The sequence below is a fragment of the Rattus norvegicus genome, chromosome 12 (genome assembly GCF_021556685.1).
Source record: "Rattus norvegicus strain SHRSP/BbbUtx chromosome 12, alternate assembly SHRSP_T2T, whole genome shotgun sequence".
Taxonomy (NCBI): Eukaryota; Metazoa; Chordata; class Mammalia; order Rodentia; family Muridae; genus Rattus; species Rattus norvegicus.
Genome location: NC_141545.1, coordinates 18,150,798 through 18,166,230, shown reverse-complemented (window position 1 = coordinate 18,166,230; position 15,433 = coordinate 18,150,798). Strand labels below are relative to the sequence as shown.

Below are 15,433 nucleotides of genomic sequence, written 5' to 3'. Positions count from 1 at the left end.
AGAGAAGAGTATTTCCTAGAGGAATTTCTGGGAGGAATTAACTGAGACTCCCTGTAGTGGGTAGTGCCTTCCAGAACTGGCCCAAGGGAAAAGCTACTGGCTTTTGCCCTCTTGCCTCTGAACTTCCTGAAGAATGCATCTAGCTTGCTGCCATTCTGAATTTAACTACAAAATCCCCTACACCACTCAAGAAAGAAAGCACCGGAAAAGAGTACATTGTTTACCTGAACAACAAATGTATTCCATTCCCAAAGTAAATCCTGAAAACAGAGATTCTCCAAAAAGTACACGTATAAAAGAGGGTGTGCGAGCCAGGTTTAATTCCAGCACTTCAGAGGTGGTGGCAGGAGAATCTGTTTGAGGCCAGCCTGGCCTACAAGCTAATTTCAGGCAAGCCAGAGCTACACAGTGAGACCGCCCTCTCCAAAAGCAAGCAGGGTGAGGTGGTGTACTCCTTTACTGCCAGCACTGGGGAGGTAAGCAGAGGAAATCAAGACCAGTCAGTCTAAACACTCTCCAGGCTACACAGCAAGACTGTCAGAGAGAGAGAGATGTGCATGTGTGTAAGGGCTCTTACCACAATGAGAGAACTGAAAACAGGTTTCAAGATGATTGATTAAATATAAGCCTGTGCTCAAACCATGATGGCAAATTCGACAAAGCAGATCAAAGAATTTAGCTGCCTCAGAGAGCAGACACAGCCCCAACCTGCCATGTTAAAACTGCATGCAGGCATTTAAGCCATAGTTGATTTTTTTAGAAGCTTATTTTTATTTTATGTTATGTGTATGGGGGCTCTGCCTACATGCATGTTTGTGCACCATGCACATGCAGTACCCAAAGAGGCCAGAGGAGGGTGCCAGATCCTCTGGGACTGGAATTACAGACATAAAGTTATGCTAGGGCAAGAATGAACTGAGACTGCATGAGCAGCGCCAGTCAGGTCGCAGGTTTACCCTGTTATCTAGTTCATCTACAAGAGAGCCTGTCTACACTGCGAGAAACTGAAGCTCAGTGTACAGTGGACATCTGTGCAAATCTCAGGGGGAAGTAAAATGACCCTTATGTTTATCACATGTAAGATCTATAATTTTAGATAAAATGCTGAGGACACGGGAACCAGCTAGTAACACCTAGAGGTACAGATGACACAAACCCGGACTCTTGAAACCTATAGGATCAAGACAAAAGAAAGCAGGAGACACTGAGAACCTAGAGACAAAAGACTTACCAACCAACCAGAAGCCCTTAACTTGGAGCTTGGTACAACTGAACAAACTATGAACCAGGCAGATACGGGTCACACTCCAGGCACCCTGCTCTTCTCAGAACAAATATCATCGCAAAGGGACTTTTGGAGATTGAGGTTTCCTGCTCTAGGTGGCACTTCTCACTCAGTGATTCCTAACCAGCTCCTACTTCCCCTGGCAAACTCTGAAGCTTTCTGCCACCACAGCCACCTCAACCTCTGTAATCTATAGCTCTCCCGTCTCTTCAGGACAATCAAAGAACGAGCCCAAAAGGAAGCCCACGGCCTACCTTTCGGGTGATTGCGTAATGCCCTTTGAGCTCGTGCAGGGCCCACTTGATGTCCTGGCTGCTGAGCATCTTGAAATCAGCCATCAAGAGGTCAGCAGCTTGGATGAAGCAGCGCTGGTCAAGTGGAGTCAATTTGGAATAGTCAAAAAAGTCTATCTTAGGCAACTGAAATGAGACAAAAAGCATAAAGTTAGAGGTGAGATAGCACACTCATCCAAGAGGAGGACGAGGGGGACGACAGAGGCTGGCTCTAAGGCCTCAACAGTGAAGAACATTTGCTGTTTTTCCAGAGAAGCCAGGTTTGGTTCCTACAACACACCTTCGGCAACTCACAGCTACCTAAAACCGCAGTTTCAGAGACTACAAGGCTGTCTTCTGGTCCCCACGGACCAGCATGCACACCATGGTGCACACAAACTCATTCCCTACCCAACAAAGAATAACAAATAAGATGGGCACTGACGGCACACATCTTTAATCCCAGCACTCAGGAGACAAAGGCAAGTAGGTCTATCTGAGTTGGGCCAGCCTGGTCTCCAGACCTTGTTCTAAGACAGCCAGGGCTACACGGAGAAACTCCGTTAGAAAAAGCAAAGCAACCAATCAACCAACCAAATCTTTAAAACAGTACATATTACAAAAAAGACTCTTGCCTGGGCTCATAATTACTTTGTAGGGTGACCAGACTAAAACAAAAATGAAGAAAAAGTACATTATCTGTTAATTCTGCACTAGAAGGCTGAGGCAATGAGGCAGGGGTGGGTGTTGGCGACAGTTGTTTTGGTCAGTGCAAAGCCAGCAGAAATTAAACATTAAGAATCATGGGGGGGGGGGGGGGTGTGGTTGGGGATTTAGCTCACTGGTAGAGCGCTTGCCTAACAAGCACAAGGACCTGGGTTCAGTCCTCAGCTCTAAAGAAAAAAAAAGAAAAAAAAAAAAGAATCATCTGGGGTGGGGGTTTTTAACCACATAACACACTCAACATTAGTGGTAGATCACAATTATTGACTAAATATTAAAGTTTTGAAACTTTTGACATCTTGATATGAGATTTGGCTAAATGAGTTGAACACAAATCTTTTAAGAATGGCTATCTATGGGCTGGAGGGAAGGCTCAGAGGTTGAGAGCAGTTCCCAGCAACCACATGGTGGCTTCACAACCATCAAAAGTGAGATCTAGCGTCCTCTTCTGGCATGTAGGCACATGTGCAGGCAAAACACCTGTACATAATAAATCTTAAAAAAAGAATGGCTACGTGCATGCTGAAGTATTTGCAGGGAAGTGGTTGTTTTTGCAATTTAGGATGGAAACATTCTAAGGAACAGCAGTAACAGACAGCAGTACAATAGAGTAGTACACCAACAATTCACGTGAAGCATTCAACTTTTATATAAATCCACAATTATAAAGCATTAAGAAAAACAAACTATTAGAACAACACAAATAATACTGGCTAATTCTTTTCCCTTAACTTGCTCTGCAGAATTAAAGGCACAAGAATTTGCTTAATTCTTTATGGGAATGGAAAGATTTCAAAAAGGAGCCTTCAGGGAGTCTGCAAACATTATGAAATGTTATTTTTCCTGCTTGCCTGTAAAGCCCTGTGTTAACAGCACCTCTTGCTGTCAGCAGGATGACCCGGAAAGCAGCAACAGAGCAGAACAGATCCAAGTGGCAAAGCCACAGGAATACTTGCCTTCACATCATCCTGGCTGGCAAGCAGGCTACTGCTGGGGTGGATAAGGATTCGGTCTTCTCTCTTTGGATAATCTGGATTTTCCAGGAGAAAATTACAAAGTCTGCAAAGTAACCCACACAATGTTACATAGTACTTTCCAAAGCCCAGACTTGCCCACTGAATCACAAAATACTTGAGGGGAAAATGTCTCAGAGACATAGGACAACTAAATTATCAAGGAATTAAGATGTACCAAGTTGGGGGGTTGGGGATTTGGCTCAGTGGTAGAGCGCTTGTCTAGCAAGTGCAAGGCCCTGGGTTCAGTCCCCAGCTCCGAAAAAAAAAAAAAATAAGAAAAAACAAAATAAACAAAGATGTACCAAGTTGGGGTTGGGGATTTAGCTCAGTGGTAGCAAGCGCAAGGCCTCAGCTCCGAGGGGGTCGGGGGGAGATATACCAGGTTGGCACATTCCTGTAATCCCTACACTTGAGGTCGAAGCAGCAGGAGAATCTCAAACTTGACATTGTTTCAACTTAGGGGAAAAGAGTTAAGATATAGTATCCATGACAAACTAGCAAATAACAAAGACCAGGACAGCAGCCCTCTGATTTCATTTTGCTAGAAGTGATGGTGCACAAACATAACCCCAGCACTCAGGAGGCTTAACTCCCAACCACTGAGGCTGCACGGGAAGACTCTACTCAAACAAAACAAAAACACTGAGCACACTGACAGATGCAGACTCCTCTGAGCTTTAACTTCCAGAGGATGACACTTCAAGGAGTACCACCTAAACTACACAGAACAAGAGTGGAGAAGGAAAGTGGCCACTCCTCAAGGAAACTATGAGCACATATAAAGAGGAGAAAGTGCACAATCAAACACATTTGCGATCAAGTTCAATTACTGAGCAAATAAATGAACTCCAGAACATCAGTGTCCTTTGCATCCTGTTGTGGTAAAGTAAGCTTCTGGGTACTGTGTCAGTCTCAGCTTATCAGCCAACTCCAAGACTGATCAGCAGACCATGTCTTCTAGGACAGACTCTCTTAGTATCAAGCCTGAGGCTTCCTCTACTCTACATCACTGTTGAAATGCTTCAAGCTAAGATGAGATAGCACAAGCTAACCCATGACGACGCACCAATGTCAAGACTCAAGCAAAGTCAACTATCCAGGCTCTTCACTCGTAACCAAGCCAAGTCAGAAGGCTGGACAGAAGGCCAGCACAGCAGTCAGTGCGGAGGCTGGCCTGGGTGGGGCTCAAAAGCAGAAAGTGTGAGCTCATAGGGAAGTAAGCTTTCCTCTGTGTTTTGCTCCTTTCCTTGCTATGGCAGATTTGTAGAATCAGCTCCCTTAGATCTCTCACCCATTTCCTTTCTTATCCAACGTCAGTAGTGTGTCTCTTAACAGTATGACAGATATGGCAAGAAGAGAACAGAGAAAAGAAGTCCCTTTCTAGGGTCCTCTTCTCACCAAGATGCCAGTAAGAGGACCTACAAGGGGGGATCATATGTTGGAGACAATGAGAAGCTGCAAATAGTGGCATACATTGTTAAAATCCCAGCACCCAGGAGGCAGAGGCAGCTCAATTCCAGGTTAGCCAGGGCTACACAGTAAAACCTTGCCTCAAAAAATAAATAAAATAAACATCATTAAAAAGGCATGAAAAGTAGCTGCTAATATTTTTTCAAAGTCTACTCCAAGGCCTGTCTTTCCCAGTCTGTTCGGGTATAAAAGAGTTTTATCCTTAATCAAATTCCCTGAGGCTAAAAGAACAGTGAGCTTTGAGGCTGGGAAGAGATGGGGAAGTTAAGTGTTCAATGGAGAGCCTCAGTTTAAGATGATACCAGTTCTGGAGATCAACAGTTGAGAGCGCTATACAGTAATAGGAAATGTGTTTAATAATACCATTCAACTATATGTTCAAAAATAGCCAAAATGTTACCTATACTTTACCAACAAAAAGAGAAAGAGGGAGCATGGTGGTGTGAATAGGGATGGCCCCCATAGAGTCATGTGTTTATATATGCTTGGCCTATAGGGAGAGACGCTATTAGGAGGTGTGGCCTTGTTGGAGAAGTGTGGGTGAGCTTTGAGGTTGCCTATGCTCAAACCATGCCCAGTAATAGTCTCTCCTTGCTGACTGAGGATCAAGATGTAGAATTTTCAGCTCCTCCAGTACCATGTCTGTCTCCTGCCATGATAATAATGGCCCATACCTCTGGAACTGTAAGGCAGCCCCAATTAAATGCTTTCCTTTATAGGAGTTGCCTTGGTCATGGTGTCTCTTTATGGCAATGAAACTAGGGGTGGGGTGGGGGGTGAGGGGGCTGGCAGCAAGCATGGTAGAATACTTACACATTCAAATCATAGTAATTTTTCAAATGAATTATCTCTTCAACATATCCATTTGCTACGTCTGGAAATCTTGCTTCCTAGAAAGAAATATTTATATTTTGTTCCTTAGAATGGATTTGAAGATAATAAAAATCAAATAGCAGAAAGTATACAAATTGCCTTAAAACCGGAGAATGGCTGTAAAGCAGCCCTGTGCCCCTAGAGCTGCCTATAATCCTAGTACTTGAGAGGTAGAGGCAGGTGGATCTCTGAATCCAAGGCCAGCCTGGTCTACAGAGTGAGTTCTAGGACAGCCAAGGTTACAGAGAAAATACTGTCTTTAAAAAAAATAAAAACACCCCCCCCCCCAAAAAAAACTAGCAACAACAACAACCATTAAAAATGTATATAGGGAGGTTGGGGATTTAGCTCAGTGGTAGAGCGCTTGCCTAGCAAGCGCAAGGCCCTGGGTTTGGTCCCCAGCTCCAGGGGGGAAAAAAAAATGTATATAGGGGCTGGCTGGAAAGGAGGTTCAGGTTAAGAGCACTCACTGGCTGCTCTTCCAGAGGACCCAGGTTCAATTCTCAACATCCGCATGGGAGCTTACAACTATAACTCTAGTTCCAGGGGATCTGACACTTTCACACACACATAGACACAGGCAAAACACCAATGTGCATAACTTAAAAATAAAATTTATATCTATAGTGCATAACTTAAAAATAAATTTTATATCTGTCTATCTATCTATCTACCTACCTACCTATCTATCTATCTCTTACCTACCTACCTACCTTCCTATCTCAGCTCCTAGTCCCCAGATCAGATGGGGCCTACAAAGACCTTTAGAGGTCATCTACCCTGTCCACTCTCCATCCTTCGAACAAACACTGAGAATACAGGCCAGAGATCAGAAAGGAACATTCCCTACACCTGCCTTCAAACTCACCCCCTACCCCCAGGGTCAAATAAAAAGACCTAACAAATTAGGAGACTTAGGGAAGGCAAGCAATAGCTGATCTCAGAAAACAAAGGCCTGCTTTGCTCTCTACTGCAGATATCCTACAGAATCACGACTATTAAGATGACTGATGCACTGGAAACAGAATGTAACTTTATTCAGCTCTCAGAGATTTACAATACTCACAGGAGCTACTGGTTGCTGTATTAGATGGCCCAGAGCTAGGAAATATAATAAACAGGAACATAAGGCCTTGACAAACAGGAGTTTACAAGAATGACAGCATCAGGCTCCATTAGGTACAACTAGCACCAAGAGCCCTCCCTGGAGGTAGAGGGCACAGGCTGGGTTGTAGGCTGTCTAGCTATCTGGGTTCCTTTCTTTCACCCTAGGTATGTCCTTCTTTGGAAAATAAAGCTTACTTATACAACAAAGCATCTCTTTACTGCAATGACAGAAAACAAATGTATAGTATCAGTATTAGTAGCATAGCATTCTTTAATAAAAAGAAATGACCTTACCGTTTCTTTCACTAACAGTGGAATGAGCTCTTGATCCCCTTCAGCAGCTTCTTGTCCCCACACATTTGCCAAATTGGCCTCCTGGGGTCCTGGCAGGGGGTAGGCAGGCCCAGGGTCTTCATCAATTGCTAATTGCTGGTCTTCAAGCTCTCCTAGAGGATGGGCTGGTTGTGGAGAAGCGGGTCCTGGAATCCCCTCCTGCTGGGGTTCTGGCCTTGGAAAAGCTGGCTCCGGGAAATCATGGCGGAAAAACATTGGGCCCATTTCTGATTCAGAATGTCGCTCTTGGGGCACAAGCTGGTTTGTTCTCTCCTGAGGCTGTGGATTCAGAGCCTGGAAGTAGGGATGGTCAAGCCAGTACTCTTCTTCAATTAGCTGCTCATCTACTGAGGCAGCTGGCTCACCAGGATTTGATAAAAGATCTGTCTCTGAGTCTTCAGATAATTGGTTCTGAACTTCCAGAGGCTCACTTTCTGAAAAAAGAAGACCATTTTCTCCCAAAATAATGACTTTCTGCTCCAGCCTGGGGCTGACAGTATTGTCTGCTGTCTGCTTATTGCTTGGTCCAGGTTTGGCTTCTCCTCCTTTTTTCTCAGTCTTAAGATCCAGAAATCCACCACATTCATCCTCAGAATCATCCTGTGCCCCAGAATCAAACAATGAGTTGTTACAAAAGGAAAAATAGCTGTGGGTATCTGCTTCAAAGTCTGCTCTAGATTTTCTAGGCCTTTCTTCTCCCAATCTGTTCAGATCTTGCCACTCGGCAGCTGGTTTGATGAGATTGGGCCGGGATGTCTGAGGTTTATGTGTCTAAGAAAAAAATGAAATTTTAATAATAAAAATTCAATGTCCTTCCTGTATCTATGCCTGGTTCTGGGCTTGTAATGAAAGGATAAAAAACAAATAAAACCAGAAGCATCTCAAGGGAAAAAAACTATCCCATTTTTTTTTTTTTAAAGGTAGGGAGGCTCAGAGTACACCTGGCTGGCCTTGAACTCACAGAGATTTATCTGCCTCTGCCTTCTAGGTGCTGGGACTAAAGGTCTGCAGCATCATAAATACCATTCACATTTATTTTAGTATTGAAAATTGATTATGTCCAAAGTAGAGGCTAGAAAGACAGCTCACCAGTTAAAGTGTGATACATAAAGCACAAGGACTTGAGTTTAATGCCCAGCATACAGACAAAATACAGGGACAGTATATGTGTGATCCCAATGTCAAGGAGGCAGAAAAATGCAAATTGCAATGGCCTCCTGGCCTGCCAGTCTAGTCAAAACGGTAAGTTCTAGGTTCGCTGACAGACACTGCCTTTAAAAAGCAGGTGGAGAACAACAGAAAATGACAGCAACCCTCAAGATTTTCACATGTGTCTGTAAGTGAATGAACCCTCACACATTGGTCCACAACCGTAACATACGCTGTCATGAGCGTGTATAGGCAAGAACATAGAGAAAACTAGAAGCCAGTGAGAATGTAAAGTAGCAGAACCACTGGCAGGATACAACAGTTTCTAAGTGATGCAGCAACTCTACCTCTTGGCATACACAAACAGAATGAATACATACAGTCATACGCAAACTTTACATGAATGTTTACAGCACAACTACATGATAGTCAAAAGGTACAATGCGAAAGACCATCATTGGTTGTATACACAAACAAGATATCTGCAAAATTCCCAATTACACTGAACCGTAAGCCACTGATGAGGTGATTTAAGAGCATGCACAATGTGCTTCAAGCCACTAAGGTATAAGGAGAGGTAACAGGAACATGCAGCTGGGTGCATGCCTTTAATCCAAGCATGCAGGAGGCAGAGGCAGGCAGAGCTCTGCGAGTTAGAGGTTAGCTTGATCTAGTGAGAAACCCTGTCCTGAAAAAAAGGAAAAAAAAAAAAAAAAAAAAAAAAAAAGAGGCTAAACACAAAATAAAAAAAACTAAAGCAGTAAAGGAACCACTTAAGAAATGAAGTCTGTCAAACATGAAAAAGCAGAACTACAAAACACCAAAGCAGAAAATAAATGCAAGTACCACTAGGTACATTTCAGAGTTGTGTCTTGGGTGAAGAAAATGAGTAAAACCAAGAAAATGAACTAGAAAAATGGCTCAGTTGTTAGAGAACACTTGATGCTCTTCCAAAAGACGAGTTTGGTTCTCGGCACCCACATCAGGCAGTTCATAGATGCCTGTAAGGCCACCTGATGTCCTCTGTGGCCAAGAGCACTTGCACACATGTGGCATTTGTTCTCGCAAACACATAAAAATAAAAATAAACCTTAAGAAAAATGATTAGAAAGAAAGGAAGGGAAAACAATGGTTAGTTTATAAACAGGAGAAATCCCAGTATGGTAGCATGCATTCCTAACCCCAGCACTCGGAAGTGAGATGAGTCTGTCATTTCTATAACAAGTTCCAGGCCAGCTGAACTATATGAGACCCTGTCTAAAAAGAAGAGGAAGGAAAAAAAAAAAAAAAGAAAAAAAAAAAGAAAAAGTGGGACTAAAATAATCAAAATAGAAAGGGAAACTGGGGGGTTGGGGATTTAGCTCAGTGGTAGAGCGCTTGCCTAGGAAGCGCAAGGCCCTGGGTTCGATCCCCAGCTCCGAAAAAAAGAACCAAAAAAAAAAAAAAAAAAAAAGGGAAACTGGAAAATCTACAGAAGTAAAAAGAATAGACTTTAAATTTTTTCCATATATTCAAAACCATGAAGAAATAAAACTCAAACTATTTTCAAAAAGTCAGCATCAAGTTCATAAAAATGCATAAGTCGGGGTGGAGGCACCTGAGAACTATGAAGGAATTAAGTTGTTATAGTAAGGCGCACTATATATACTATGGGTTAACTGTAAAGAAGTGAGAGTAGTAATGTGGTAACAGAAGGAGAAAGGGCACAGGTCACAGAGAGGGTTAACACTAAGACACAAGAGGCAGATGGGAACAGGTTGTTTTCATTATGGACAGTTTGAAAACACTCACTTCTGTCAGGATGACATCATCATCCAGGTCGTCTTCCTGTTGCTCAGTAGCCGGGGTAACCAGCATTGGAATCCCTTCCTCATCAGAGGAGTCAGATATGGTGATGGGCCCCTCTCTGACAGCCATCCACTCTACAGTGAGGTAGAAAGCATGAGCTCACTCAGTTGGCCAAGCCTCAGCAGTTAACTTAGCACGACAGTGCACACAGCCTCAAGGAGTAAGAACTGCTTCCATGCTGATTTTGCCAATAACACTGAGAGATGCCAGGCAAAATGTATCAACTTTTTCTATGTTAGGGGTTTGTTTGGTTTTGGTTTTGGTTTATGGCATGGTTTTATGCTATACCCATGGCTGGCTGGCTGGCTTGATACTATGAAGACCAGACTATACTCAATCCTCCACCTCAGCCCTTGGAGTACTAGAAATACAGGCACTGAATCTGTTCAAAAGAATCTGTTTAGTTGGGTACATCGATGCACTAGGAAGATCAGAAGTTCAAGGCCATCCTCTAGGCATAGAAAGATATAGAACCCAAATTGAGGGAGTGATACTTTGCCTCAAAAAACAAACATGGGGTTGGGGGATTTAGCTCAGTGGTAGAGCGCTTGCCTAGCAAGCGCAAGGCTCTGGGTTCAGTCCCCAGCTCCGAAAAAAAAAAAAAAAGAAAAACAAAAAAACAAACATAAACCCAAGTCTCCTGAATGAGCTATGTCCTCAGGCCAACTGCAAATGTTTTTCATATATGAAATTATTTTATTATGACATTGTCATAGAACTGCCAGCTTTTAGAGACTCCCCATATATAGTTTTTGTAGAAATGAGACTGATTTGTTAAACAACTACATATGAAAGGATGCTCAAAAATACTAATATATTTACTTAAGATTTAAAAATCAGTTTACTTTATACAGACTACTTAAGCAGACTTTTCCATTTGAATCAAACATTTAGCATCCACTGAGCAATCATCTGGCATCTAGGACACTGGGCAATTTAAGTTACCTGCTCTCATTTTTATAAAGAAGCCATGCAGCATTTTTTAAGACTTATTTTATTTATTATGTATACAGCATTTTGACTGCACGTATGCCTATAGGCCAGAAGGCGGCACCAGATCTCATTATAGATGATTGAGGGGCACCATACAGTTGCTGGGAATTTAGGATTCTGGGAATTATGAGGATTCTGAAGGAGCAGAATCTCTCAGAGGAGAAACCAAGCTCAGGTCCTGCTCAGCGGGCAACTTTACTCACCGAGCCATCTTGCGAGGCTGCAGAGCTCTCAGGGCTAGGCAAGAGCACTGCCACTGAGCTATATCCCCAGCCATGACTTTGCTTTTATGTTTGTCTTTCCTTTAGACAAGGTCTTGCACTGTAGTTCCATTATGTATGGAGCTCACTGTGTAGCCTAAGCAAGCAAACACTACAAATCAAGGGCTCGGTTCCACGACCATGGAACCCTGACAAACCAGGAAATAGTTCTACATCTTTGCAGGCTCCTTGTGCCTTTTCCCATCTCCACCCTCTATCCTACTCAACTCTACAGATGAGGCTTGGTTGGTTGGGATTCCTGTGTCTCACTTTCTTGTAAATTGCATGCCTGGGATACATCCACACTGCTGTGATGACAGTTCTCTTTGCTGCATGTGAATCTGCTGTGAATGTACCATAAACAATTCATTCTTCCTGTGATGGGCATCTGAGCTGGTGCTGATGTGGACTATTTTGGATACTGCTGGTATGTACATGCTTTGAGGTGCTCCTTTCAGTTGGGGACAGTCTGGGAATGGACATTCTGAGTCACAGAGTAAGCACATGTTCAATCTTGGGAAACAAACTGTATTGCTAAGCTGATGCAGCAGACACAGGGTCTGCTATTTGGGCCTTAACATTTGCTGATCCCTAACCTGTACTCCTAACTCCCCAAAGCTTTGCTATACAATACATGTACATTTTTATGTATTAAGTTTTCTCTAAAACATGGATTTACTTTGGGCTAATCTGAAGCCTTTTGTTATGTTTTGTGAGACATGATTTCTCTGTACATCCTTGACTGTCCTGGAACTTACTCTGTAGACCACACTGGTCTTGAACTCAAGAGATCTGCCTGCCTCTGGAATTAAATATGTGTCTCAGCACTGCCAAGCCTGAAGTCTATTTCACATATACAAGGATTTTTAACAAGAACTTGGGCTGGAGAGATGGCTCGATGGTTAAGAGCACTGGCTGCTCTTCCAGTGGTCCTGAGTTCAGTTCCCTGCACTCATAGGCTCACAACTGTCTATAATGGGATTTAATGCTCTCTTCTGTTGTGCAGTCATACATGCAGACAAAACACCCAAACATGTATATAAATAAACAAATAGATAAATCTTAAAACAACTTTGTAACTGATTCATGTCAATTCCAATATGCTGCATAAAAGAATTCTACCAAAAAAAGTGTACTATAGTTTGTTCTATGTATAGGGAAGTGAATAGTAACACAAGCAGATCAGTGACCTCTCGAGGTCAAAATGGTGTGAGGCAAGACAAAGAAGAATCTTCATAAGGTAGCAGAAATGGTCTGGTCACAATTCTAAGGTTTCGTGTTCGTTTTTCAGAACTTTTCTTTTTCCAGAATTCTTGAGGAAAAAACTTAAGAGATTGGCACAATAAATACTGCTAATGTAGCTGACATAAATCAACTAACTCTACATACCTGACAAACATCCTCAAAATAGGTATAATGTTTATATTTGTTGAAAAGAATTAATTTCCAAAGTGAATTTTCCAAAAGGAAGTAGTTCGCTCGCCGCCCGCCCATCCATCCATCCATCCATCCATCCATCCATCCATCCATCCATCCAGTGTTTTTGAGACAGGGTCTCACTGTGTAGCTTTGGCTGTTCTGGAACTCTCTATGTAGACCAGGCTGTCCTTAAACTGACAGAAACTTAGCTGTTTCTGCCTCCTGAGTTCTGGGATTAAATCAGGTGCCACCGCAACTGGCCTAGGAGTTTTGGAAGAAAATTCTGTGCAGTTATATTTAAGGCCCAATTTAAAAATTCTAACACTAATTCAGTATGCATTTATAAAAGTCAGGAGATCCCAGCTAAGCTCTCTAACTTTCTAGTTATGACTATGGTCACTGCCAAGCTGTCATCCAGTGCTAACAAAAATCATAAACTCAGTTTTTCTTTTGTACCTGTAACTTGTACAGTTTGCATGGTTGTTTCCCCTAAATTTACTCACTTAATAAAGTTTCTTACACTTCAAACATGCTGAAGGAATTATATGACTTATTTTATACTAGGAAAAAAATCATCTTCACAACGACAAAATATCAAGAGAAAAAACAAAGCTAGCTTAGCCTCTTCATGGAATTTGTACTCACAAGAAGGGACTGTATTAAGGATTCTCATAATTTACCAATATGATTTCTTTCTTTCAGATCAAGTATAAATAAATGTATGTTCAGATTTAACAGAAAATGTCACATACCTTTAGGAAATGTATGGAAATGCAGGACACTCCTGCTCTTTGCAAATGAATGAACTTGTCAGAAATTTTAAGGACTATAAAACAATCATGCCCTAACATTCTCTATAAGGAAGAGCAAAAGGGCACTGTCCATGGTATCTTGGAGCTGACCCACCCCAGGTGCTCCTGTGTGATCTCCATTCCCCCAAACCCTCGCACAAGCAAATATCTACAGTATGAATCTACTTATGACTGCTGAGGCTGTCAGGAAGGACTGCCGGACTAGTCAGATTCCTGAGAAGGGCTTGACCTTTTCAAAGAAAGAACATGTCCCCGGAAGACTGTTGCCTCCTTGTCTAAGGAGAATATCTTGCAGTTTATAGAGATTCACCTTATGTCCTTGGGCACTTCCCAGTACTCCCCCCCCCCCCAAGCTTCAGTTCCTGCTTCAATTCCTGCTTCAGAGCTTTAAATGCTGTACATTCCTCTCAATAAACAGACCTTTGACAAGGACACTGCTTGGTCTCACTCCTCTTTCTCGCCCGTTCTCCCGCAGGTATGGGTCCCCTTCGACCCCCACAAATAATGGGTCCTCGCTGGCGGGGGCATGAGTCATTAAATTCCATTTATGCTACATGTATCATTATTTGACATTATTCTAGTTTGACATTTTATGCCTAAAGGTCTTAGGTCTAACAGTGGAATCGCTGGGTAATAAATGGTACTAAACAGGTTCATTTCGAAGAAGATAGATAGTGCTACCACACTAAAGAAAAAGTACTGGATAAAGGGAGAAAGGACAGCAACTCACCCTTCCCCCGGTGGCAGTGAAAGTTGTTCAAGTGAATGACCTCCTCTTGGTTGTTTCCCTCTGCCATTTTCAAATTCAGATATAAACGTATGTGATTGCTAGAACCCAGACATGGTGATCATCTGTTCTGTAGGGTCTGAAAAGGAAGAGAAGACAGCATTAACATAGGTGGCACCAGCCAGGTAGTGGTGGTACACAGTTTTAGTCCTAGCACTTGGAAGGCAGATAAGTGGATCTGTTAAGGCCAGCCTGGTCTACAAAGCAAGTTCCAGGACAGCCAGGGTTGCACAGAGAAACCCTGTCTTCAAGAACCAAAAACCAATCAACCAACCAAACATACAAAGAAGTACAGACCTAATATCCTTCCAGTTAGGTGGCTGAGGCAGGATGACCATCAAGTTTGGGATAGAGTTCAGTGGTAGAGCTCTTGCTTAATAGGGATAAGAGTCTAGGTTTAATCTTTAGTACCGAAAAATAATAATAATAATGAAAATAATTTTTGCATTACAGTCCTTTCTTTCATTTGTGGGTGGGGTGGGGTAGGGTGGGAAGGAGATTGACACAGGGTTTCTCTATGTAGCCCAGGCTATCCTGGAATTTTCTTCATAGACCAGTTTGGTATTTAAAGGCATGTACCACCACATCCTGTGTGTTACCGTAGTTTCACAACATGATTTAAATTCACTACTTAAGTGTTTAAATAAAATCTAGCGGTCTCATAACAAATTTTGAATTTTAAAATTACTGAATGACAAACTGAAGTGTTAGAGAATTCAAGGCCTCACATGTGCTAGACATGCAATCTCTCTACCACTGAACTGTACCCCCATTACGTACAGAAATATAAACCTCTTTTTTGGCTTAAAAAACTTGGTTTGTTTTGTTTTGTTTTGTTTTGAGGCAGAGTCTCTGCTGTGTAGCCCTGGCTGGCCTTCAACTCAGGCGACTGTGCTACTTCTGCCTTCTGAGTGCTGGGATTAAAGGTGTGCCGTGCTTTGCACGGTTTTTGTTTGTTTGTTTGTTTGTTTGTTTTCTTTTTGAGACAGGGCCTCACTCAGTACCTAATGTAGATCTTGAACTCATGGCAATCCTTCAGCCTCACTTCTGAAATACCGAGATTACATATTCCTACCTAGAGAGACT

The 15,433-nt window shown here is 42.5% G+C and overlaps 1 protein-coding gene across 8 annotated transcripts in view; it reads right to left on the bottom strand.

Annotated features, from left to right (window-relative positions):
* Positions 1–15,433, bottom strand: part of Rnf216 (ring finger protein 216) — a 123,300-nt gene that overhangs the window by 95,525 nt on the left and 12,342 nt on the right. For 5 of the 8 annotated variants that reach the window (XR_015633963.1, XR_015633962.1, NM_001437317.1 and 2 more), the window contains 6 exon segments: positions 14,291–14,426; positions 10,020–10,150; positions 7,041–7,679; positions 5,580–5,656; positions 3,237–3,339; positions 1,540–1,704 (listed from right to left, as the gene is read on the bottom strand). Coding sequence is in view for 6 of the 8 variants with exons in the window: in NM_001437317.1 (NP_001424246.1) it covers positions 1,540–1,704; positions 3,237–3,339; positions 5,580–5,656; positions 7,041–7,679; positions 10,020–10,150; positions 14,291–14,357 (1,182 nt within the window). In the remaining 2 variants the exon portion in view is untranslated. 8 annotated transcript variants of the gene reach the window in all.